The 27022-nt window shown below is 42.0% G+C and overlaps 1 protein-coding gene across 1 annotated transcript; it reads left to right on the top strand.

Moving 5' to 3' along the window:
- Positions 1-94: 94 nt before the first annotated feature.
- calcr (calcitonin receptor) lies at positions 95-25149 on the top strand. The gene is made up of 16 exons (XM_080010233.1): positions 95-117; positions 1546-1649; positions 2300-2432; positions 2534-2644; positions 2868-2980; positions 5507-5675; positions 5836-5946; positions 7138-7250; positions 9203-9294; positions 14294-14420; positions 17439-17592; positions 19371-19431; positions 19566-19632; positions 20438-20656; positions 20855-20896; positions 24069-25149. Exons 3-16 carry the CDS (start codon positions 2312-2314, stop codon positions 24288-24290), a joined length of 1722 nt encoding a protein of 573 aa, XP_079866359.1. The 5' UTR covers positions 95-117; positions 1546-1649; positions 2300-2311; the 3' UTR covers positions 24291-25149.
- The last annotated feature ends 1873 nt before the right edge of the window (positions 25150-27022 follow it).

The following is a 27022-nucleotide window of genomic DNA, read 5'->3' as shown; positions in this document are numbered from 1 at the left end:
TTTTCCCAGGCGCTTTTTGCAGCCGCATGTGGGACGGACTCTTGTGTTGGGAAGAGACGCCGGCCAGGAGCTATTTGACCCTGACCTGCCCAGACTACCCTGATCTAGACCTGGCTGGTAAGAAGGTTTTGGATTTCTCACATCAAAACCATCACGAAACCAAGACAACAAGATCGACTCGTAAATCAAGGCCAGCTTTGCTTTTCTATGCTCCCCGATCCACTTTTCTTTGTGAGAATTTATTTTAAAATCATATCTCATTGATAGAGTAAGGTGAAAATTATGAATTCTATTACTAATACTTTTATAATGAGCCAAGGAGCCTCCACCCTTTCTACTTTCTACTGGACCTTTCCTTTGTGTCTTGTGATAATGCCATTAGTCACATATTGTCACAATAAAAGTGTAATAATTTATAACGCTCTTGTGCCATTTTGTACATTAAACTGAAAGGCGTCCAACATTCCCCTTTAAAATACGCCGTACTTTGGCTGTTCTGGTTCTGATTCTTTCGGTTGTTACAGCTATTACACGATGAGCCGTGACAAATCCTCCAAAAAGTCCAGTTGAGTAGATCTAGGTCATTACGCCACTGATTGAGGAGATGCAACATGAAGAGTGACTGAGAGAGAGAGAGGCAGCATGACGAGACGCCAGACGATGAAAAAGTACGGCTAGAGAGAGAGAGAGGGAGAGAGAGAGGGAGAGAGAGAGGGCCAGGGGATTAAAGAAGATGAGATGGATGAGGAGACGAGGAAGACTAAGGAGACTATGAGGAATGTTTTTTGCAGAGGGATACACCAGGGAGCCTGTAGAGAGCCCCTTCATGTTTCTTCAGTTGGGGGAAGATTATCCCGGTGCTACAAGGTTTTTGGGAGAGAGAGAGAGAGAGCGAGAGTGAGAGAGAGAGAGAGAGAGAGAGAGAGAGAGAGAGACAGACGCCCGAGAGAGAGAGACGCCTGGACGGTGGATGAGTTGGCAGAGGAGGGAAAGAGGCAGCAGCTGGGTTGGGGTGCTGACGGACACGAATAATGCGATCTCACCCTTTAGCCAAGTCATTGATCTCCATGCGGTCTTTAACCCAAAGCCTCGCTTTCTCTCTAAGCGGGGGATATACTGTATAAAGTCTCGACTTGGAGGGAACATTCCATCACTCTTCAAGCTAAAACTCGAAGCTCGAACTGCTCATGGTTCGATGTCTGGACAGTGTCGACGTCTTTCCCGCAAAGCCACAGCCGAGAAAATGGTGTGCTGTAGTTGAAAGAACGATAAGTGTTATGTGACGTAGTGTCTCTCCAAGGTTGCATTATACCTCAATGGAGAAGAAAAGAAGTAAAAAACAATGTGTTTTGACTCACCGTCATTATAACGAGTCCAAATCATGTTGTGTGAAGCTATTGACACTAGTGTCCACTCTCCAGAGCACTCTGTATCGCCGTGTCCACCCTTCATTATCTGACTGATGGGTTCTATAAGTGTCAAGCCACCATTAGTCAGCACCCGGAATTACATCAGGAGCAATTACCTTCAACATTTCTTTTTCAGGTAAAGTGACAAAATATTGTGATGAATGGGGTAATTGGACCCTGAGCCCCTCCATTTATAAAACCCAGTCCATCTGTCAAGTAATCCCCAAGGACAAATTAAAGGTAATTGGAGATGGGTTGTTTTTCTGTGGTAAACAAATTGTTCAGTAATTTATGTTGTTTTTGTTGTTGTTGTTGTTGTTGTGTTTGGGACTGTCTGGGATTTTCCTTCTCACAGAAGTTCATTTTGTAATTTCAAGAGTAAATGAACATATCATAAGATCATATATGTCATGTTAAAGTTGGAATCCATAAGTTTATTTAGTTAAAAAAAAAAATCCAATATTGAAAGCCGCCACTTTTCAATAAACAGCCATTCCGTTTATTTATATTATGCCGTTTATTATGTCTCATTGTCGTCAGTGAAGGAAATGATGAGGAGGCATTTCAGGAAAAGAAAAGTGAGCGGATGTGGAAAAAAAACAACTGTTGGTTTTCAATGGAATTCTGGGGCTCATAATGTAATCCACCCAACACAGACGATCTGATGGATTTCCACTTTAATTCTTTAACATGAGACTTCCTGTTCCGTGACTCAATGATTCTTAATTGTGTGCTGAGTGAATTGTTTTGCGCTGGATCCATTGAGAGAAGCACTAGCATTAATATTATCCAATATTATCCAATCTAATATCAGTTATTATACATGTATGTATGTATGATCTGAATATGTGTTCATGGTATAATATTGACTTGACAAACAAATTCCACAGACGGCAGAGGACATGGAGCTAGACCCCACCACCCTGGACTCAAAGGATGGGGGCGTCTCCAGTACGCGAATCCTGGAGGGCCGTTACAAATGCCTGGAGAAAATGAAGCAAGATCCTCCCTATAATCAACCAGGTTCCAGTTCCTTATTAGCACTACCTGCAGTCAACACGTGGTTTTTGGAATGGGACGCTACCACCACCAGTACTTATTGTGATGTGTCACTGATGCTTTAGGGTTTTACTGCGGCCGTACCTGGGACGGCTGGCTGTGCTGGGACGACACCCCGGCAGGAAGCTATGCCTCCAAGAGCTGCCCCGATTTCTTCATGGATTTTGACCCAGCAGGTGAGCAGTTCATTTTATTTATTTTTTTAAATAACAGTCTCTCGGTGGGTGCTGGGGTCGGCTCATGCATCGTTAACCTCTCATAATAGATCTATTCACTTCCAAATCTCTGTTGACTTTATTTAAGGAGCCCTGGAGTGTAAAACATTCATTTGCTCTGGGGGATGAATCATTTACGGGCCTAAATGGGGAATGTCCGCTCCATATTATTTTTTCATTCCAGAAACAGTGACAAAGTATTGTGAGAAGAACGGCCAGTGGTTTCGCCATCCTGAGAGCAACAGCACTTTGACCAACTACACGCTGTGCATGGCCAACACACAGGAGAGGGTGAAGGTAAGGTGGTGCACGTACCTTCTATTGTCAGGGCTCCTGACTAGCTTTTTCCACTAGTAGCGCTGCTGCTTCCGACTGAAAATATAAAACGCTTTTTGATAATCCATACACAATTTACAGAAAGAATACATACAAACAATGTGCTGTTTTATTTTAAAGGAAAAAGTCACAAAGAAAAGTAGCGCTTTAACAGAGAATATCATCAAAATAAATAGTGCTTTTTTAAACACAGACACCAAATAATAGATTAACAAATGTAAACATAAGGTACTTCATCTCTCTCTCTGTCACACACACACACACACACACACACACACACACACACACACACACACACACACACACACACACACACACACACACTAGGGCTGTAAAACGATGGTTCGATAATCGAATGCTATAAAGAGATTATGTTAGAATCTGAAAATTAAGATTCCAAAATAATATACAGTGTTTCAGCAGAAATTTATTTTTTATAAAGATGTTGTGCGCAAACGTTCACATAAATCCTCTTTGTGAATGTGAATGAGCTTTGTCCTTATGTCACTCTGTGCGCTCTATTTTTTTTATCTGCCAGCTGAGCAGGTGAAGGGACAGCTTTATGCTCATACAATTAAAAAAAAAAAAAAAGGTTTTATAAAAAAAAACAAGAAACAAACGCGTTCTGGACGAGGCTCCGTCCAGACTCTAGAAGTATTCCGAGCTCTGCCAGCAGCACACACCACGGACAGCGCACCGGGTCTCACCGGGGGGCAGCGAGGAGGTTGGGTTAAAACAGTCCGTTAATTAGATGTGTTTTTTTCTTTTCCATGTTTTTTGGAGCCGCTTTTTAAAATCTCATGACAAAGGATAAAGAGCGTGGGAGCAGAATGAAATGACCAAATCATGAAGCCTAACCCTCTATGTAAGGGAGTCATGGAGAAAGTGTCAAAATTACACGGGTTTGGTTCAGTACCGTTCCATAAACACTTGTTTGGTTCTATAAGGAGACGTAAAATAAAATAAAAACACACCGTTCTGGTGCGCCGACCGCGGGCACCCTATCGCTGGCGCCCGCATCAATGGCACCGGCGGAGAGGGACACATGTGCGCAAATTGCCCCCCGATTTCTCCCTTTCGTGCCCATAAGCCTATAAGAAGAGCCGGCCTTGCATCAATTCTCGCTCCCTCCAAGAGTTTCACATGATATACGAAGATGATTTAAAGAAAAAAAAAGAAAAAACGGTCTGCATATTTGCAAGTCGCGCTGGAGCTCCTAGTTAAAGAATGTAGTAGCACTGTCTCCAAAAATGGTCTCGAAATGTGACTAAATGGTCTCACTCTGGAGCTTTGATTGTAATACAAAAGGGGTTATAATACAGTAAGGGGTTGCAACATCTTTTGTCCCATGACCCCGTTTTTAGGGCTCAAAATTCTCGTAACAAAAGCAATGAAAGAGAATGACAGATTTCCTTTAATTATAATTCTGGAGACAGCACCACTACTTAGGCCTCCAAGCAACAGATTGAGGCTGAATAAAAATCTATCTCTACTGACATAGCAGTGGTCAAAGTGACAATTACTGCACATTGCTTCATGCAACTGTTTCATGTGAGTATTGCATAGACTACATTTTTACAACACAGAGCATGGAGGGAGCTCTGAATGGATTATATTATAAGTAGTTGTTGAAGTTTATTTTTTAAGTCTCACATTTTAGATCTGATGTCATAAGAACCAACTGCCTAAGAACCATTTTTGTTCACGAACAATTGTCTTCTGTGATCCTCGTCTTTGAGATTGGGCCCAAATTGGACTGATTTCGTGTTGTGTAGAGGGGGTCAATTAAACAACTAACCCACCAACTGACCAAGCAATCAAAAGAGAGAATTTTCTTCTTTTGCTCAAATTTTACCCGAAGGAAAGATTTTTCAATTAGAAGCAGTCCTTTCAGTTATATTATAATTATTATGACCATATGATGAGAAAAGAAAGAGAAAATTATCTTTATCATACATAATTTTCACCATAAACAAGTTGCAGAACACAAAATAAATAAGCAGTGAGGTAACGTTCCTTTCAAGGCTGCTCTGCTACAGCCGTGAAATGCTCAAACCTCAACACGGGGTTTGTGGCAGTACCACCCGCCACCCACCACCCGAGTGGTGTTTTCAAATCATTGTCACCGTAACACATATAATATTTGCGCACAACAATGGGCTAGTTTCTTCCAGTGTGCTCTTCCAACTGGCAGTGTGCTTCATCTACGTGCCTTCTCTAGACCTCTTGTTTTTGATACAGTTGCCTCTTTTCGGGAGAACATGGACGCCCACAGTAAATATTTGTGTTGTGAATTCTCGTGAATTCTACAAGCAGGCGTACAAGGGCTAAAGCTAGGGAGTGGTTTGGATTAACGTTAGATGTGTTTTCAAGTGAAACCCAGGGAACTGGTTTTTGACAGTTTTTGACACCCTGAATATTGATATAGATGTTAAAAAATATATTCGCCCATTTGTCTATTACACAAATGCATAATGTTGCCCTCAGAAGCCCAGCAGCCAGCTGTTGGAGGCCACAGAGTCGGAGCCCACCGTGGAGGCCAGGCTCAGTCCCATGATCCGATCCGAGGAAGAGGAGATCACCAGGAGGAAGATCCTGGACGGCCAATACAAGTGCTTTGAGAAAATGAACCGAGATCAACCCTACAACAAAACAGGTATTTAAAGATTTCTACTGAAAAGACTTCCAGAAAAGATCTCCTCTACAGTAGAAATGATCTCAACAGTCTTGAAATTATCTCCTCTACAGTTGACACCAATACAAAGTTCTGAGTGAATTTCTGATGATTTTTTTGGGGTGTGCTGTTGTTCCTGTAGGGCAGCACTGCAGTCGTAACTGGGACGGCTGGCTGTGCTGGGACGACACCCCAGTGGGAACCTATGCCTCACAGAACTGCCCAAGTTTCTTCATGGATTTTGACCCCACAGGTCAGCGCCAAACAGTATTGGCTCCAAATCATTCTTTAATGTTTAATGTACACTGTGCTCCTGCAAAATGGAAAGACGCTTTTAAAATAAAAACAGACGCATGTGTTTCTGTAGCGATTGGATCAGTTCTTTTATTGGGGCCGTGGGCTCAGTCAAGCTGAAGTTATTCACGATGGCGGAACGTTCCACTGGAAAGTATGCCTTATATTCTTGGCTGTTTTTTGGGATTCAGAAGGGACAGGCCTGGATTTAAACTCACCATCTCCAATGTGAGAGAGAGATGGATTGCAGGTGCTCGGCTGTGGAGCCAAACACCTTCGAGGCGATTGTTGAGTGGGGAATACCGAAAGTAATAACTATTATGAGGCTGCAGCTCACGATCAGAGTGGTTTGCAACACTAGTACATTCAATTCTGCCATGGGTTAACGAACAATATCCTGGGAGTATTGATGTTATTTATACGTTCAGTAAGTTGTATTGATTTGCCCATGTTAAACAGAGTGCCATGAAATGCATCATTGCTCAATCTACATTACGTCATTTAGCAGATGATTTTATGATAAATTCTATAGATAGATAGACAGATAGATAGATAGATAGATAGATAGATAGATAGATAGATAGATAGATAGATAGATAGATAGATAGATAGATAGATAGATAGATTATTCATCAGGGAAATGCAACTGGAGAAAGTGGATGTGGCTTGTTGGTCATGGTGGGGTACTGAATGTACGAGGTAACAGTCACCTGCAGCTTAAAAGAGTGCCGATTGGCGTGTGTTTATTTTAACAAAGGCTTAAAATAATCTAAACAAAGGCTCGCGGGTCAAACATAGAAAAGGGAAATCATAAATAAACGGCCGGCCGCTTCGTCTCTCGCTTCCCTCGCTTCCCTTGCTTCCTTGCCCGCGCTCGGGCTTCTGCGTCTTGCGACTTCCCGCACACGCCGCTACACCGAAATGACAAAACACACTTAAGGGAAACTTCCTGCCCCGAGTCAAGGCAATCAGCGTCGCTTGGCCAGCGATTTCCCTGAACCAAAGCGGGTGTGCCGCCGCGGGGGAGCAGCCTGTGCCGGCGTCTGCAGACCACGGCTTAACCACGCCCCTCCGTCTGTCTCGGGGGGTGTCAATGTGTCACGCTTGATATTTTTTTGTACTCTACCCCTTTAATCCATTTGATTTTCAGAAAAGGCCACCAAGTATTGCGAGGAGAACGGGCAGTGGTTTCGACATCCTGACACCAACAGGACTTGGTCCAACTACACACTGTGCAACGCCAACACCAAGGAGAAGCTAAAGGTGAGGCGTGACAGGGGTAGGAAGAGGAGGACGAGGAGGAGGAAGATATCTCTCTCCTCCTCCGACGAGGCGGGGCCAGGTGGGAGGGCCGCCGGGGAGTCTTTGAGCTTGTGATCCAGACCGCCAGCGAGGCACTAATTAACCGCTCCCTATATCTGTCGGTTGCACTCCACGCTGGCAGAGGCGCCTGTGAACCGAGCCATGTAGACGCACTAGAGCTGTTTTAAAAACCGTCACACACCAACCTGACTTGTTCTTAAATCTGGACAGAAATAAATGTGCCCGTTCACTCTGTATTCGATTTGGACTGCGCTTGATTTGGAGCCAAAGGAAAACAAACAGACTCCCTGCGAACCAAAGACTTATCGTCTGTCACGCTGTTCTCAACTATGTTTAGCCGTCGGCAGGAAAAAGACCGGAGATTTTTCTTTGTCCTAATCATTTTAGCTGCCCACAAAAAATTGTTATTAATAAAAAAGCTCTATTTAGAAAAAATACCCACTTCAGTCCCCCAGTACAGAATTCAAATGTTCGGCTCAAAAATTAAAAGTGGAAGAGCCAGTATTAATGTGGAAATGGGAAACTTATACTGAACTTTAAAGTCTGGCTTCATCCATTTGGTTCTTATATCACATCATATAATATATATATGTCATTTGGGTTTTTTTTTGTGCCATGGTTGGAAAGTTGTGTTTTTCTAAGCGGCAGTTGTTTTAGATTACTCAATGACCCACCGTGGTTTTAGGAACATTTGGTACCCTTTGACTTTTTTTTTTTCCACATCATTTGAAAGTGAAGAATCAGAGCTTCAAAAGAATCCTTGCACATACAGCATTATATGAAAGGATACAAGAACGGATTACTATTTTCAAAATCTATAGAGCATCGTGTACATTTTAAGTGGTAATCTGGAAGGATTGTTTTGATACTTTATTTAGGTGGCACCCTATAAGAAACAGCCATTGAATGTATCCGCGTTATAGCCTCGTGAGAGCCAGACCTTCTGCGTACAGTGCGTGGTCTGGGCTTGGTCCTCGTTCAGCCGTGTGACGGACCAAACGGAGGCTGCCGTTGTTCTAGGAGGGGGGTTAGTCAGTGACGCAGTGCGGAGCTGCGTCACCGACAAACCTCCGGAGCAATAAAACACCAACAAAAGTGTGCAGTGTTGGATTCTATTAGAGGCAAATACGTTTTCCTTGTTCTTCCGGCTGGATACGGAAAGAGCTTTATTTATCAGCCTGCCCCGTTGGAGACGAAGAAGATGTTCCCGAACAAGAATCCTATTTTCATTGTTGTTTTGCCGCTCATCGCTTTGTGATAGCGTCACGTGTAACATGAATCTGATTGGCTGAAGGTGTTGGAGGGGTTCAAATCAAATGCTCCCCGTCCCTCTCGTGATAGGGACTGTAAAGACCCTGAGACAGACGAGTGGAACCAGGTTAACTGCGTTATGCATGTGCTCCTCTACACTGCAGGCCGTTTCCATTGTTGGTGTCGGGGTCCTCATTTCCCGGCAAAAATGCAATGATCATGCACGCACAAGAAGTGAATTAGTGCTTTTGAGAAAAAAATGGGATGGTGGAAAAAAAAGTATTTAAACATTTCAAACTCTTCAAATATAATTCTGGGACTTACAGTGAGGATGGTCTGATGGTCTTTGCCACTTTAACCATCTATTCAAGTTGATATTCAGTCATTTGGATATAATTATTTTCCAAATTTATAGCCAGTGTTGACAACTGTTTTTAATCACTGCTGAGAAACTCTTGATTGAAGTGCTCATTTCAAAACACCGGCAAAATAAAATTGAATTAAAAACATTTCAAGCAGTCTCCAAGGTGAACATGAATTTGAGTGGAGTTTGTAATTGCGATGTCATGCTCCCGTGTGGTGTGATCTGTTGGCACCAAGCCCCGCTTGTTTTGTTTCTCTCTCTCTCCGTCTCTCTGCAGTCGGCGTTCATCCTCTACTACATGGCGGTCGTGGGTCACACTCTGTCCGTCGCCTCGCTGCTCATCTCGCTGGCCATCTTCTTCTACTTCAGGTAATGGTTCCGTCTCGCAGATCATTGCTCTGATTCGTCTATTGTTTGTCCTGTTTATTCAGAAGACACATTGTACACACATAACAAATAACAAATACATAACAGCTCGATCTAGAAAACACCTTCCGGTGCTACTTTGACATGTCTTCAGTGATGAAAGAACTGGTTTCATGGGGTGTTTGGGTTTTTAATCATCTGACGCCCTCGCCTGGGCGACCCAGCCGGGGGTGATCAGCCGCCGACTTGTGTCCAAGTGACGCATTGCTCCACGGATCCCCCCTCCGGATCCAAAGCCCCTGAGGCCTTTTCAGCAACCTCCAGAATGTCCTTGGTGGCTCTTCTGCACTGCAGTCCTTTCACTCCAAGGAGTTTGAGAGTTTGCTGTAATGAATGGCCAGCAAAGCCCCAGCACCCAACTTCGACTGGCCCACAGCGGGCTCTCCAGCCATTGCTCCAGAACTCTGTAACAAGATCTGCGCTTTTAAGTCCTTTTGCGTTCGTTGGCTTCTTCAATCTGGTCTTCCCAGGGGAAAGTAACGTCCAGCGGGACTCCAATGTTAACACAACATCTGGGCAGAGTGTAGTGGTTGCGATATTCTCTGGGAACTTGAACTGCCTTCCTCGGTTGACTTGGAGCTGCCAATCCCATGTGGTGGCTAGAAGCCCTCCCAAGGAGCTAGGCTGATGTCGTGCCTCCTCACCACCTCAAATGAAGGTGATGGAGTGTTTTGGGGCATGCCGTTTTGAATTGCTGTACTGATTGTGTGCTCCAAAGAACTTAAGACTTGATCATGGCGGCAGCGGTACCGCCCTTACCCCAACACCTTTTAAAGAAAAGAAAGAAGGGCAACAACTGAGGATGTGTTCCAAGGTGCCCCTCTTCTGGCACATTCAAGGAAATATCAGCAAGCACCAAAGCAAGTAAAGTAACAAAAATATGATATAATGAATATTAAATAGACAGTATGTATAATATTTTTTTATTTGTTTATATTTAAAGTATTATTTGAAAGATTTAGATATTATATTATTTAGAGATTATATAATATATAAAAATGTCATGTTTGTTATTAATAACAAAAGCATTAAATAATATTCATAATAAACCTTGTTACAACTGTTTCTTACAAGATTCAACTAGACACGTTTAAAAGCAAGTCAACCTAAAAATGTCTTTATTCTATTTACGTATTTAAGATTAAGATTTCAAGTATTGTATAACACGATTTTTACCTAAGTATTAAATATTTGGAAACAATTATGAAAAGATTGAATGACTTCTAGAATAATTAAACCTAACAACATAGGGGAGATTTAACTCCACGGAAGACTTCAATGTACTTCAAGCCATCTCAATTTGGATTTTGCCTTTTTAGTTGCATTTTAACAAAATCAAGAAGGTATGGACAGAGATATTTAGGCTTTATTGCATTTTCCCCAGGAGACTGAGGAAGCAGGAATCCTGAATTGGACCTGTCTAAGCGTTTTAAGTACGTCCATCTGGAGGGCGCTTCGGATTTGGATTTCCCTTCCCACAATGCGCCATGATGGCTAACCAGCAGTCACTTAAAAAAAAATTCTTTACTTTGGAATGTACATATTTAAATTTGTGTCGATTTTATATAATCAGTAATTGTTTTGGAAGAAATAGTTATTTCTTCACAAAAAAAAAAAGTTGTGTAAAGCAGGCTTAGCAAAGCGGCCATTTAAACACGACTTAATTGTCACTGAAGGCTTAATCCAGGTTTATATGTGCCTTTAATTTCATGCTGACTTAGTTTGTGGTGAAACTGCTCGTGTAGCATTACATTTCATGGATATTTCGGAGTTTAAAACTTAAGAGGCATGAAGTCGGACATATTGAGGAAAGTGTTTGGGACGGCACTCTCATTACTGACATGTTCACCTGAGTGCCTTGCTCATTACAGCCTCATCCCCAGCCCCTGGCTCAGTCCTGGAGGAAAAAAGTCTCCATTTAGTAGTTAAACCGTTGCCAGATTTCAATTTAAGGGCATTTGAATCATCTAAGTGAATTAGGGGGAAAAAAGGTGGTGTTCAGCAAATTTTGCTTGAATCAAAAAGAAAACAATTTCAATTTACTAATTTACTCTGAAGTTGTTGCTGTGTTGTAAATTTATCTTTCGAGCATCTCTGGGAAAACCATTTAATCACCATGATCTTTGATAGAACAAAGATTTTCTCTGTTGCGCTGGAAAAACCTTCGGGGGAAAGCTCAAACTTTATGCACTAGAACGGATCTGGGAGAGTTGCTGCTTTGGCAGGCGCGGGGAGAACGCTTTAATGGTGAAATTGGGCGTCTTGAATAAGTGATGGGTGCGTTGACCTTGTTAGGAACTGCAACACGCTTGAAGCCTCATACCTGTCCATAAATCTACACTTAGAGACATCTAGACATTCAGTGCAGGTGCATCCCTGCAAATTCCATAATGCATCTTTGCTGCATATTTCCGCATCTGCACCAATCAACTTAGAGTGCAGACCGTAAGCAAATTAAGATCTCAATACATTAACCTTTGCAATCTCAAAATAATATTGTTTTTATTAGCGGTGTCGCTTATTTATAGCCGCAATCTCCCAAAATGCCAAAGTCTTAATGTAGTGTTATCAGCTCCAGATGTGAAGTTCACTCGGGTATGCGATGGCTCACCTTCAATATGGTCAGGTTTTCCCACAAAAAACAACTACAACCTAAAAAAGACCGATCGTAAAAGTCACTACATAGCACTGTTGCCATAGGGAGGCTTCATAAAAGAAGCTTCAAATGATCGTGGCTGTTTAAGCTTCATAAAATAAAACATGGTTTTAATAAATTTATTTGATTCATGGAGCCCTCTTCGGATTTCACACCGGCGTCGCTGAGATCCCGTTTAACAGCTTTGGACCGGTTAGTTCTAAAGTATTAAAAATCATTGGAAAACAACAAAGGAACCACCAAGGAGCTTTATGAGAAGAATAAAACCCGAGAAATGAAAGAATGAATCATGTATCGATATATAATGGATCATCCACCACGTTGAATCAACACTGTGAGACTGTGTCTTCAGAGTGAAGGCTCAGGTATTCATCGTTAAAATCAAAGAAGTGTTAAATGAAAGAGAAGAACTAAGATCACAAATGGGCTACTACACTTGAAGTTAATATAAAATAGTATTATACACAAGCAGCAAAAACCGCTCCACATTAAAATTGTTTTGCCGGGTTTTTTCCTTGGATGTATTTTATTCACGTTGACATCCCTCATTACCAATGGTATTCAAAATCTAGTTTTGTTGAAATATAAATTAAATATAAATTAGATTTAAAAAATGGAGGCAACCCTCCTCAAAATGGATGTTTATTCACACTCAAATCTCTGATAAACAAAATCAGGCAGGATTAATTTGTTATTGTGTACCTATTCTCCAGTAAACTTCTGCATCAAATTGCCCAAATTCCATGAAAAAAAATTATCCTTTGTCTTAAGGAACAAATCCCATTCATTTACAAAGTTGAATGAAGAGAAGAATAAACCACTTATTTCCAGCAGGGAACATGCTGTATTTGTATAATTTTGTATTAAATATTGTATCTCCAACAAAATTCTGAGTTTCCCTTGGTTCAATGAAAAAAAATAATAAAGGAAAAGCTCCAACCAAAATTTCCCTGACGTAATTTGCTCTTCAAACACTCTTTCAACTATTTAAACCATACAAGCAGCTATTTCACCGCTCATAAAGTTCACATCATGTTTAGCACACAGGCCGTTCAATTCATCCATTATATTATATCCTCCTTTTCACTTAAGTCTCAAGTTCACCCCACTACCCCAAAAAAAAAAATGTAATTGTTCTTGCATTAACCCCTGGGAAAAACGGGACTGCTCATTTGTGGTGTGTGCGTGCGTGTGTGTGTGTGAACGATATCAAATTCACATATTATAGCGTTATAGCACCACAGGTTTGCTGAGATCTTCATCAGATTTTCCAAACAGCAGTTGACTTAAGGCATCATCAAATGACTCATTTGGCATTTCGCTGATCTTTCACAGTTCAGAATGTGGCCCTGTTTGGTCCAAGTTTTATTCTTGATAGAACTCTAGGAACGAGTGCGGACGCCATGTCTGGAATTAGATCATTTCAGTCCTAATCAGTCCATCTCACACAGAGAGCTGAGGTGAATCTGACAAGCTCATTACGCTGATAGAAGCCAGAAGAAGTTTCCACTGTTTTTTTCAGGCTGTTTACGGCATCAATGGCAGAAAGGTCTCAGGTTTCAGATGATGCACGTAGATGCTGTAGATGGATTTTTCTTCGCTGAAAAGTTTTCCCTCTTGCTCCACCTGCTTTGCTGCGCTCCCTCCACCTCCCCTGCATCCACCTGTTGGGCTCTACTCTTATATTCAACAGGGAGCTCATCACTCCAACATTTATAGCTCAGTAAGCATGCCTGTGTAGAGGCCAGACACCCAACCTCAAACTACGCAAAATAAATAAAGATAATTTTTAATAAAATCCAAGAGTTGTCTATCAGAATTGCTGTAATATTTTATTGTACATTTTTATATATATTTTTTGTTGTCTGTCAGAATTGCTATTGTATTTTATTATACATTTTTATATTTTTTTGTTTTTATAAACAATAATACATTATAACAATAATAACAACAATAATATTATTATTACTATTACTACCATAATTATTATTATTATTATTGTTATTATTATTATTATTATTATTATTATTATTATTATTAATAATAATAATAATAATGATAATAATAATAATAATAGTAATTATAATAATAATAATAATAATAATAATAATAATAATAATAATTATTATTATTATTATTGTTATTATTATTATTATAAATAAATAATAGCTTCCAGGATTCATTCTCTATTCTTCCTAGATGCATAAATTCACTTCTTAAGCTGGACATTTGGTAAGTGCATGAGAAAATATTTTTCTATTTGGTTGTATTTGTTCCATTTTTCAGGAGTCTGAGCTGCCAGCGCATCACGCTGCACAAAAACCTCTTCTGCTCCTATGTCCTCAACTCTGCCCTCACCCTCATCTACCTCATCACTGTCGTCAACAACCCTGAGGAGGTGGGACGGAACCCGGTAGGTTTTAAATGTGTCATTACGCTTCTGTACAGTAAGAACACTGATCATCTTCATCTTTTGTTTTGTAACTGAGTATTCACTCTGGTACTGAAAGTAACTAACTTTTCCATTGTTATAATAGTCCTGATTTTTAAGACCCATCACCACTTACTCCACGGCTCTGTGGAATACTCGAACGTGGTCACGCTTCATAGGAAATACAATGGAAGACATGAATATAGGAATGTGGATATGTCCTCTTTTCACATTGATAACAGTAAATATGTTAGTCATATGTAGGGCAAAGTTGATATATTCTCAACATATTCTTTAATTTAGTAAGTAGCCGTGTAATAAGCAGGATCATTCCATTCAAGTGTAGGTGTTGGGTCCGAGTTGTACTAATACTGTAGTGATATGATACTGCACCATTACCCAGTCCCAGTATCACCATCTGTTTATTCCTAGTTTTGAAGGTAGGATCTACATTTATGAGACACGTTTTAATCAAGTTCAGTTTCAAAGACGTTCAACATTTTTTTTTTTTTGTTTTTTTTGTAAAATGAAAAGCTAACTTATCTGGATCCCATGATAACCGAAGCCAAAGTAACTCTAGACCAGGAATTGCTGTGCATGGGATATAACCACAGAAAATGTTCATGTCAGTTGTGTCTTAATGTCTTTAAAACAATGTCCTCATGTCTTAAAATAAGCAGTGTGACAGACACGACCTCGGCTTCCCGAGCTTGTCTCCCTGCGCGGTACCTTGACACTCGATCAGCGCTCGGAGCAGGCGCCGCGCTCGCAGCCCGAGATTCTCCTGTCAGGAGATTTGAAACGCTGCCGCTGGAAACGCACTGAATATTCAGACAGGAATTCTTTGGAAGCCGAGGTACGTCGAGGTGAAGGCGATAAATCAGTCTCGGAGGAATGCCTCGCCATCAGGACCGAACTTGAATTCGGGGGTTACTTTTCCGAAATAAAGCCCACAAAAACCTAATTTTGAAGTCTTCAAAGCTAAAAATAGCATTTATTTCCGATAGATATTCCCAGGATTCTTATTTATATTGTTTAACTCGGAATGAAGTACAAAGGGATTTCTTTTTAATCCCCTTTCTCCAGGTCTAAGTATATTATAACATGGTGCTTCCAAATGCTTTCTAATGATAAGCAGAATGCCTGCTAAATAACCTTTCCTAAACCTGTGCTATTGTGTGATATGAAAACAAACAGATGATAACCAAAGTGACAGAAAGAAACAAGGAAAGAGGATTACAAACGTTGGCGCACAATTGGGGAAATCACATTATCCCCAGTTTGGATTTATTTTGGATCCCGGCGGAGAAAAGTCCATGAGACGGCGAAATGTCTTCGCTGCGGACCGCTGCCATTGTACGGTCACATTCCCCCAAAACTTAGTTATCCCCGTCCAACCGTATCCAGGGGAGCGGTCAAGGAAGAGCGGCCCACAGCACCAATATGAAGATATATGCGGTGTTCTCCTTCTCCTCCTGGCTCCCTTTCCAGGTTTCTTTTTCCCCTCCCCACTCGCTGTCTGTCAAAGTGTTTGTTTTGAAACCGATGCTGTTTTGACATCGAGCGTAGTAAAGCGCTCCTCGCACAAGCCCATCGGCTTGTGCGAGGAGCGCTTTACTACGCTCGATGTCAAAACAGCATCAGTCACCACGGAGGGAAAAGAAGGAGGCGGTGTGCCTCTGATAAAGAGACAAAAGGTCTGGAGTGCCCAGAGGTTTGAAGATGTAATAAAGGTGGTCTTCTGTAGAGAATTAGAAGTATGGTCTTCTGCCCAAAGGGGACAAGTCTTTACCGTGAAGGTTACTTGTAGAACTGGGCCGCAGCACCAAATGTCCCTTGTCCCATCTCTCTTTTGAGGAGCAACTTAAAGTTCTCTGGTGCCACTGGGTGACTTTTTGGGGGTGTTTTGGAGAGATTTTCTGGAAAGATAAATAAATAAATAACACAACAGACGGAGCGTCTGCCAGCGGCGTGGGGGAGTGACCGTCCAAACCTCCGCGGCTCAGGTCAAACCGGGGAGTAGAGCGAAGACACCAGACGTGTGCGCACATCCCGCGTCCCCCTTGATTTGTAGCCCGAAAAATAATATATCTGATGTTAGGGCTTTGGCCCGTCGCGATCAAGACGATTCATATGTTGAAACCATCAAAAGCCTGAACAAGGTGGGGAGGGCGGTTTGGGCTCCAAGATAAGTAAACTGTTCCTTAGTGCACTTGAGTTTTGACTTGAGGACTGTAAAAAGAGAAAGAAGGCGAAGAGACGGAGGAGGATTAGGACGCTCAGACATATGGCAAAAAGTTTAGAGGTGAATGACTGACATGTCTTTTTATCCATGTAAGAAAACCCCAGGGACGCTGAGAGCTAATAGCAAAGCCAGTATCTTAAATTATGACTCCAAACGTCCCCTTCCACGAGGGCCAGGAACCGGGGAGTCTGAAAACAAACCAAAGCCGGAGGGTCTCACTCAATTTATTTTTTGTTCACAACATCTGTGTTTCAGTGAGGCTCATTTGTTCAGCGCTGAGCGAAAGGAAACTTATTAATCTATATTTGAATGAAAAGTGCAACACAGATGATGATGGCTGTGAATTCAGTGGTAGGAAGCAGTGTAGGAGTGACAGGTTGTGACTGTTTTTCATTATTACAAATTGGAGAGAGGCACAATTAAACATGTGCAATGATTTTTTTCTTTTTTTACTTCCAAGGGGGCAATATATAACAAATCCCCCTGGAAGGATAAAAGGTCACATTTTAGCAGTGGTGTTGTGGGGGGGAAGCAATTATCCACCACATGCGTCTCATCTTACAACCTTCTCTAATTGGATATTGATGGTAGTGCATCACTGTAAAAGTCGTATCAACATATACTATATCATACTATATTATCATTTTTTTTGCATACTTTTTCCTTTGGACGTGAAACTCTAAAGGAGCCAGAGTAATCTCAGCATAGCAGATGGCTAACACCAGACGTACGTCCCGTTTCCTGGCTCCCCGCAGGTCGGCTGCAAGGTGTTGCATTTCTTCCACATGTACATGCTGGGATGCAACTACTTCTGGATGCTGTGCGAAGGCATTTACCTGCACACGCTCATCGTGGTCGCCGTGTTCGCAGAGGAGCAGCACTTGCACTGGTACTACCTGCTGGGCTGGGGTGAGTCAGGAGAACCAGAATTATAGTCCACTGATCGAATAGTTGGTCGAGACTGCACAGAAACTTTGTTTTCCATAAAAATATTCTATTCACCTTCATTGTTATTACAAAAGCACCACCATCAGGACATGCTCTTGCCACAGCGGTACTTTTAACACAACCTCGGACGCAAGGTTTACCATTATGACGTACACAAGTTTTACACATCATGTTTGATTGTGCTCAACGCCCGCACGCGCGTGCGCACACACACACACACACACAAACACACACACACACACACGCACACACACATACAGGGCAGCGCTGTACCAACATAGACCTCACATGCACATACACACACACACAAAGACCTTAGACCAGGAAATTGCTCGACATCCAGGATCACTGGCCTCTAATAATATGTGGATATTATGTGAACCAGGACCTGCCGTGCATATAGCATGTGGTTTAAGTGATCTACATCAAACATGTTGCCATTTTAATCAGTGAATGTGAAAATGGTGCATGACTCATGTCTTTGCATCTTTAAGTGCATAAGTTCAGCAAAGATCTCACCTATGAACCCCAACTGCGTGGCGGCATACTGTCCCGAGAAGAGGGGTTCAGGTATTATGCACCACACCAACTGTGAAGACCTTAATGTGATCACTGTGGGCCATTTTCCACTCCATGCCTCCAACACCGTAAAAGTACCGGAAAAACAGCCGAGTTGCTTTTTTACCTTGTTGCTGGAGGTGGCCAACATTCAATACACTGGTCCCTGATTTAGCCACTCGCGTCTGGTCCTCATACATCAACCCTTTTTATGGGACCCTTGAGCTTGTGAATGGCCACTCCCCCTGTTTTTCTCCTTGTTGCCGCCAGGAACGGGCAGCTTAGATGTGGGCGGTGTCAGGGAATGTTCTGTTGCCATTAATGATGGAAGGCTGATCTTTAAAGTGGGACTGATGTTGAAAACATCAATGTTTTCAACCTTTATTTCTCACTTCACTCATCATGCATTTTGCAATTTGGAACGTTTATGAATGGGTACTTCTCTCGAAGAGCACCCCCTACTGCAGTTCGTTTTAGACCCCATTTGTTCTGATTCTTATGATGTCATCAGATATGCTCATACTAACAGCCAATCAGATGAAGAGCACACCCATATTTGGAAGCCAGAGTGACTCATTGAGTTGACCTTGGTTAACATGAAGCCATTTGACTCTCACCTGTAGTTGGTGCTTGTGAGACTAAACTATAGAAAACATCAAATTTGTTATTTACAAATAATAAAATGCTGCGTTCAATGTTTGTTGACATAAAATGCCGAGCCTTATTTATGATTTGGGTCTGTTTTTACACCGCTTGTATCTAATGAGTGGACTGCAGGGCTACAAGCAGCCAGTCACTGTGTGAGCTCCATCTGTGGCCAAGGTGCAGCGGGGGCGTCATTGCTCTTTGAAAATGGACCATGCCCCGATGCATGTGTTTATGCCTTGGCCACAGCTAACGAGCCAAAATAAACCTGGCGTCCAACGTGTTTATAGACGGGATTTCGAAACAAGACGGGGTGTTCAAGGAAGTCGGCAACGTAGAGTTGTTGTCAGGCACGACTAGGCTCAGCGAACTTGTTGAAGTTGCTGTTTTCCAAAAGTTCCTCGTTGGTGTTTTCTTAATGTTATTTGCATATGAGTGTGTCATTATTGCAACAAAAATGTAACAAAGTGTGACATTGAAAACACTGGGATTGAAGCCTAACTCACTCAAGACCTCCCATATCTTTCCTTGTCAAGGATTCCCCTTAGTGCCAGCATCCATCCACGCTGTGGCGAGGAAGAAGTATTTCGATGACAAGTGAGTAATGTTCCCAAACGCACTGCAAATAAACAGTGAGTGTTGACACACGTGCATGAGAGTGTGCTGGACGGGACACGGAGCTGACGGGCTAAACTGTTGACTTTCCCTTTTTTTTTCCTATCCTCTCGTAGTTGTTGGATGAGTGTGGAAACCCATCTGCTCTACGTGGTCCATGGACCCATTATGGCAGCTCTTCTAGTAAGTCTGCCAACGTTGTGGATTCTCACAGGGAAACTCCTGTGCTTTTTAACCTCAGCCTTATTTTTTCGATAATAGGGAGTCAACCGAGTGATGGGGATTGATCCTGTATTGAAAGAATAGGTTCAACGAACAGTCTCGAAAATCGAGATTGAAAAATAAGGCCGTACTTTTCCTTTAAATCTAAAATTTGCTTTTCATCATTCCCTGCCTCACACACCAAAATATCTATACATTTTCTCCATTCCTTTTACCCAGAGCCCCTACCAAGGAAAGCCTGATTCAGTATGAGACCCCCTTTTTAAAAGGCGCAATACATTCTTTACCCTTAATGTATTAATTAGCAATCCATTTTTGTATTGTCATGGTATCGAGAGCAGCGTTTTTAGGAGATACACTACATTAGACTTCACACTGATCAGCCACAATATTGAAACCACTGACAGGCAAAGTGAATAACGTTGATCATCTCATTCCAATGGCACCTGTCAAGGGGTGGGATATATTAGGCAGCAAGTGAACAGTCACTTCTTGAAGTTGATGTGTTGGAAGCAGGAAAAATGGGCAAGCGTCAGGATCTGAGCGACTTTGACGAGGACCAAATTGTGATGACTAGACGACTGGGTCAAAGCCTCTCCAAAACAGCAGGTCTTGTCAGTGTTCCCAGTATGCAGTGTTTAGTACCTACCAAAAGCGGTCCAAGAAAGGACAACTGGTGAACTGGCGACAGCAATCACTGCAGTAGAGTTTTCTTATCGGTCCCTCTCTTCATTTGTAATTAATTCATTTGATTTGATTATTTGAGGTGAACCTGTTCTTCCTGCTGAACATCGTGCGGGTGCTGGTGACCAAGCTGCGGGATACCCACCGCGCTGAGTCCAACATGTACATGAAGGCGGTGCGCGCCACCCTGATCCTGGTGCCGCTGCTGGGCATCCAGTTCGTCATCTTCCCCTGGAGGCCCGAGAACCGGCTGGCGGGGGAGGTCTACGACTACTTCATGCACATCCTCATGCACTACCAGGTGAGAGCTCCAATGATCTATACCAAGCACTTAGCGCTCAGAGTGGGCTTAATTTCAATTCTACCTCTAGTACTACTGCGTTGTATTAACATTGTATGGGCAGCCTCCATCAGTTAGGATCAGTGTAGGGCCATTGTCAGTAAGGTTTATCATTTAATATTATATTAAATTGGTTGATTCTTCTGCCCCTTTTTCAAGGGTTTGCTTGTGGCCACAATATTCTGCTTCTTCAATGGGGAGGTAAGGACTATTCACACTTTTATTTGCTTTCAATGCTTTGGAGCATTTTGCAACATCTATTACACCTCTGAAAGAGTGTTACCCTGTTATCAGTGATTTGATATTTCTTTCCTTATTCTATTATTTCTGCTCGTATTCCATTTTTCTTGCTGGAGCACTTTAGGTTTCCCTCAGCACTTGCCCTTTCACAGCCAACCTGCAGTCTGGCAGATGTCAATTCTCAGAAAAATAAACTACATTGTTGATGCCGTTATGCCTGACATTTAAGACTGATATTTTTCAGACCTTGTGCCTCAAGAAATGACAAATTAACAGTACGTCTGTCAGCAATTGGTTCAATTCAAACACAGCGTTTTGAAATTTAAACATCAATATTTTTGTGCGTTGTAAAGATTCTCCACATTGCATCCAAGAGTGTGTTAGAAGCTGCGAGAGCTCAGGGTTGTATCAGGTGAGGACTGAGATGTCTTATAAATGACTTCCTGGTTTCCAGCTAAAAATTCACTTTCGCTCTCCAGACCTTTTTTCATCTCTTCAAATGGCATCTGTTCATGCACAGTTCAAGGGTCGCAGTAGAAACTAGGAGTGTGACCCGGTCAGAGCTGGTCGGTATTCTCTCTGAACCCCAACAGTCAAACTCCCCGCAGAATTACGAATTCAACTAAAATTTAACTAAAATGACAGCTGCCTTAACAGTTACTGTAGGTCTCTGTTGTGATCATGAACACTGTCATTCGGTCAAAATTATTACTGATCAAAATTGAAATCAATGTTCAATATGAATCAAAGCTACCCTAAAAGTAATCCAAATTCAACATTTTGTCCCTAAAAATACTAAAGAGTTATGCAGGTATTTTGAATTTGTCCCAGTTCCATTCGTCTATTGTCAAGTCACGAATTTCCCTAGAACAGGCCTAACATCAGCATCCATTTTTTATCTTTCTCACCCATAGAGGGCTGTTGTGCCGAAAGCATAAGTAGCCATTGCTTGGAAAAAATACATTTATTTAAAACATTTGAAATAAATAAATAAAGTCGGAAAAAAAAAGATCTAAATGATTCTGGAACCTGGAATTTAACCCTAACCCAGCCATATTACTGTAGACTCCCAGTCACTTTACAAATCTGCATGCAAATTCAGTGATGTTTTCCAAACAGGAGCATAATGACTTTTGCTGCCTTTGTTGGGGAAAAAAAAAGAAACGTCATTCTTCATCCACCTCGGCAACTACCTGAGGTGAAATTGCTTTTAGCAGGCAGGAGCGGGTCGTGAGACATACATTTGCATTTCATAAAAAGAAAAAGAAAACAATTCAACCACAAAATAGGAAATCTATTAAATGGATGAGGAAAAAAAAGAGATAAAAAAATGGGTCAATTGTCGGCTTGTAGCGTATACGTGCGCCCGGCGCACATCGCATTCCCGTCACCTGCTATTAACAGTTTGGATCTGAAGGCCAAACTGTCTGAAGGCCGGATCCAGTTGCTGGGAAATAAAGGGTAAACTGACACACACTAATTGTGAAGCGGGAGTTGGGGAGTTTGTTTGCCCCACCCGAATAATGACCCGTTCTGTCTCCTTAATCAGGACATGGGTTTCTGGGCTGGGTTCACTTATGTTTTTGTAAATTCAGGGCCAAACTGCACAGACCTGCCTTGTTCCTTCAATAGAGCCATTGTGGAGTTAGGTCAGCGAGACAAAATACCTCCATGTTGTGTTTGTGACATCAGGCAAGACGCTCTATTTTGGCTTATTACTACAATTAGTGTCTTCTAATGTCTGTTATACAGTAATTTGTGTCATTGGATCCCTTAAGCCAGCCGTCCTCATATACCCTTACTAATTAACATGGCATTGTTGTGGAATTACAGAACCCTGTGATTATCAACGCGTTGTTGAATCATTATCACACACTCTAAATTGGTTCTTCTATTTTGAGACGTTCATTCGCATCCCACATTCTTTTCCTTTTCCAAGGTCATACTTTAGTTCCAACTCACGTTATGATTGGCTGACGCTGCAATTCCTTTTTAGGGTTGTCAATTTAACACGTTCATTTGGCAATGAATTATTAAAAAAAAAAAAAAAAATGCAATTAATACATTTAATTGCTCTACTGGACTGATCGACAGATCATTTAATCCAATCAAAGACTCCACATTCAGGCCAAATGGCAGGGGAAGTGACGATGCTGTGCTCCCGTCCCACCGAAAAACCTTTTTCTGTGTTTTGTGGTGATATATTTTCAATCTATGAGGAAAACCAATTCGGGATATTTTATTACATTCACAAAAATAAACGCTTTTGAGATTTCTATCTACAGCTTTGGGTGTAAAAGGATTGGCATCAGGCTACATTAAGCAAATGAAAAACTGAAATGAGATAATGAACAAAACTGTAAAAACACATTCATTCACACACATTAATGAGCAAAAACATGTCAAATTATTTAAATGGCATAGTCAACACAAGAGACACGCATATAGATTCACTAATCTAAATAAAATCTGGATTAACTGTAGCCCTACAGATTGAACAATTCAATATCAAACAATCATCTTCTATGTCTTCTATGATGAGATGCTCTGGTGAGAAATTGGAGAGTGCAGGAAATGAGTTGCATTGAACGCCCAGGCTTCTTTTGAAATGATTCCTTTTGTTTGACTGAGAGCACAAATTGTGTTTGTTCTCTTAAGAAATAAGAGGATGAAGGCAAATAAATATTTCTCAGAGACCCCTCCGGCAGAGGGGTGTTAGAGGAGCCCAGCTCCGTCTTGCTTATTCAGTCATTTGCGAAACAGAAATAAAAGAAAATGTATTTAATCACTAAGTGTGTTAAGGGAAAACCATTTATTTTACATTTTTAAGCAATACCAAATCATGTCTCAAAAGCTTCATTGCCTTTCAGAAAAGGCTAAATATTTTGAAGATTTTCCACATTAATAGGACATTGGGATAGATAATCTCACAATATATCTCATGTCCTCATAAAATAGCCTCAATATTGTTTTCAAATGTTCCATGTCCCTACGAACCGTGTGTGTGTGTGTGTGTGTGTGTGTGTGTGTGTGTGTGTGTGTGTGTGTGTGTGTGTGTGTGTGTGTGTGTGTGTGTGTGTGTGTGTGTGTGTGTGTGTGTGTGTGTGTGTGTGCGTGTGCGTGTGTGTTCCAGGTGCAGTCAGCCCTGAAGAGGCAGTGGATGCAGTACAAGACCCAGTGGGGCCAGCGGCGGCGGGACCACTGCTCTCTGCGCTCCACCTCCTACACGGCCACCTCCATCACCGAAGAGCCGGCCTTCATGTACCACCACGACTGCAACAGCGAACACTTGAATGGCCGCCACGCCGAGGACTCGGAGCTGATGGCGCTCAAGATCGGGGAGACGTACGCCTGATCCACCCAGAACCAGAGGGGAGGACGGTCGGGGAGCGGAGGAAGGGAGCGCGAGGAAAGACGGAATCTACGAGCGACGGAGGCAAAGAAAAAAAAAAAGAAAGAAAATGGACTCCAAAACGTCTATGTGTCTAAAACTGGTCCGGTGCTGGTCCTGCTCGGCCCCCCGGAGCGCGGAGAGAGACTTTACGGGTTTGGCGGAAGCTGCTAGCTTGTTGAAGAACATTGAGGACGAGTTTTTACATTGCGACCCTTTCAGGGCGGCCCATTTCCTTTTTTGGGACGTCTTGAGGGGCTCTTTAGCTGCTAAAACCATGTGAGTGCAGTGAGTTTCAGGGACCGGAACGGAAGCAAACTGTGACTGCGATGACAGTGACGGTGAGTGTGATAATGTCTGCGGAGGTCGTGGAAACTGGCGATGGTGCGAATGGGAGTCTGGAGTCTGAGACGGAGATCTTGACGATGGTGGTGGTGCCGGTGACGCTGACGAACAAACTTCTGGTTGGTTTCGGCTCAACCAGACACGACGATGCCAAAGGTGACGTCAGCTCCAGGTGTGAAGGAGAAGCACACCTTGTCTCAACTAAGCTGGGAACTCATGCTGATGCCCTGAACACACACACACACACACACACACACACGCACACACACACACACGCACACATACGCACACACACACACGCGCGCACACACGCACACACACGCACACACACACAAACACAGCAAAGCTCATATGTGCCATAGGCCAAAAGTAAAAGGCCCCATGTGCCTAAAACTCTGGAATCGTGTAGATAACACCCGTTCACCTTCTCTCACTTCAGACTTGGGATTTGTTTCGGTCTGGCCGACTCTTACGGAACCTGCCGCAGGAACCTGTCTTGTAAAGCTGCGCTCCTGCTTTGCTGTATCCGTGCAATTTTGCCGACACCACAGGGCTGAGAGGTCGACGAATAGCATCGATAAAAAAATAAATAAAATAAAATAAACATGAATTAAAACCTTTCTCGTCAAGGTTGAAAGCCAACTTGCAGATTTATTTGCTGCAAACTGATATGTCGCTGCTATGTGGTTTGACTGAGGCTCCGAGCGTCAGCGGGGATGAAAAGATAAGCACCATCCCATTTCCATACACACCGTGATCTGTTTATTTATTTACCCTCGCATGGAGAGTTTAATTACCATGTGCTGTTTACATGTTTACCAGTGAGACAATGTTTACTTTACCACATAACCCCCCCCCCGCCCCACCCCAGTCTCGAAATTGATCAGGGCGGATCCAAACGTACATGGAGTCTGCCACAACTGAGTTTTGTTTTTTGTTTCTGGACAATTTTTGACAAATATGCAATGCATCATGGAAGACTCCACATACGGGAAAGCTTTCAGGTCCACAATTACAATTTATAAGACAGTGCCTCTCCCAAAAACTACTTTAGGCTGGTTAGACAACATGGGGTGCATAGAAAATATCCTATTTTAAAAACACAGTATTTTTAGACTAGTACGAAACAGTACATTGCCAAAAAAAAAAAGTGTATATAAAACATTATTTCAGAAATGGTCTACTTTTTTGTTGGATTAACTCCAGATGAACAAGATCACAGAGAACAGATCCCTCCCTCGAAAATCATTGCCGGCTCTACCTTTTGCGAAGACGACAATCCAAATGATTTTGCCATTTGGATACAAATCTGCTTCATACGAACCCTTAACATTTAACCTAAAATATGTAGAGGGCTATTTAAACAACCGCGCCTGGCTGCATCGTGGCTGGTGTGCACGCTGAGGTTCCTTTATTTTTTTATCTTCATCAACTCAGTCCCCAAGGTAGAAACATCCTTTGGTCTGAGCTGCAGAGGAGAGATAAGAGAACAGACGGGACTGTATCATTGTTTTTGGCAGGAGAAAACGGGGAAATACTGTCAGAGATTGGTCAAAAAAAGAAGCTGTGTATTTTAAGGCCTCATGAATGAATTCTTACATTATAAGCTTGATAAACATCAGAAGATATGTACGAATTGTGTGGCACCTTAAAATAATGCAAATGAATTAATAATTTACAACAGCCTCATAGCATTGCCTTGAGTTAAGAGGATTTTAATGTACATGTCATTTTGGTTTTAATGACCTGTAATGGCTTATGACGAAAAGAAGCATTCGGAATTGTGGAAAATATGTTTTTTTTACCGCCTCTTCCTGGAAGTTTGAGACATTGCATTGAAAGTATTACCACATTGAATGATACAATTATGAAGCTTATATTGTAAAAATACAGTCATGAAGCCTTAGGCCACTAAGTATTCAAATATCTTGGTGTAAATCCAGTAAATGACTTGTGACGCTTGTTTTTACCATCAGGACACGAAAGATCATTCAAATCCAACATCTACAATATGGAGCCTGTTTGGAGTAACACATACACACGGTATTTTTTTGTTATAATTATTATTCTAGAAGCGACTACCCACCTATCCAAAATCCAATCCAATCCAATCCAATCCAATCCAATCCAAAATTTCCATTTTCAGTCACTTCTGGGCAAGTTATTTACTTTGAGTTTCGCTGGCTGAGGTTGAGCGTGACAGGAACCAGCTCGCACTACTTTTACTCTTGGTTAACCCAGCGAGACGTCAAGCCTCCATTCCAAGTATCTGTTGTACGAGGTCCATTTGTTTTCGTCTATTTCATTTGCATTCTTAATTCATCGTCTGCTAATATATCATTGAAGTGCTT

This window comes from Zeus faber (genome assembly GCF_960531495.2).
Source record: "Zeus faber genome assembly, chromosome: 1".
Classification (NCBI taxonomy): domain Eukaryota; kingdom Metazoa; phylum Chordata; class Actinopteri; order Zeiformes; family Zeidae; genus Zeus; species Zeus faber.
This window is presented reverse-complemented; position numbering and strand designations above follow the sequence as displayed.

Bases quoted from the DNA above. Each gene is read 5' to 3' on its own strand.
- calcr (XM_080010233.1), top strand. From the start codon at position 2,312: ATGGAGCTAGACCCCACCACCCTGGACTCAAAGGATGGGGGCGTCTCC. The intron at 5,676-5,835 runs GTATTTAAAGAT...TTGTTCCTGTAG, and splicing joins TCAACCCTACAACAAAACAG to GGCAGCACTGCAGTCGTAAC. The intron at 14,421-17,438 runs GTAGGTTTTAAA...GGCTCCCCGCAG, and splicing joins AGGAGGTGGGACGGAACCCG to GTCGGCTGCAAGGTGTTGCA.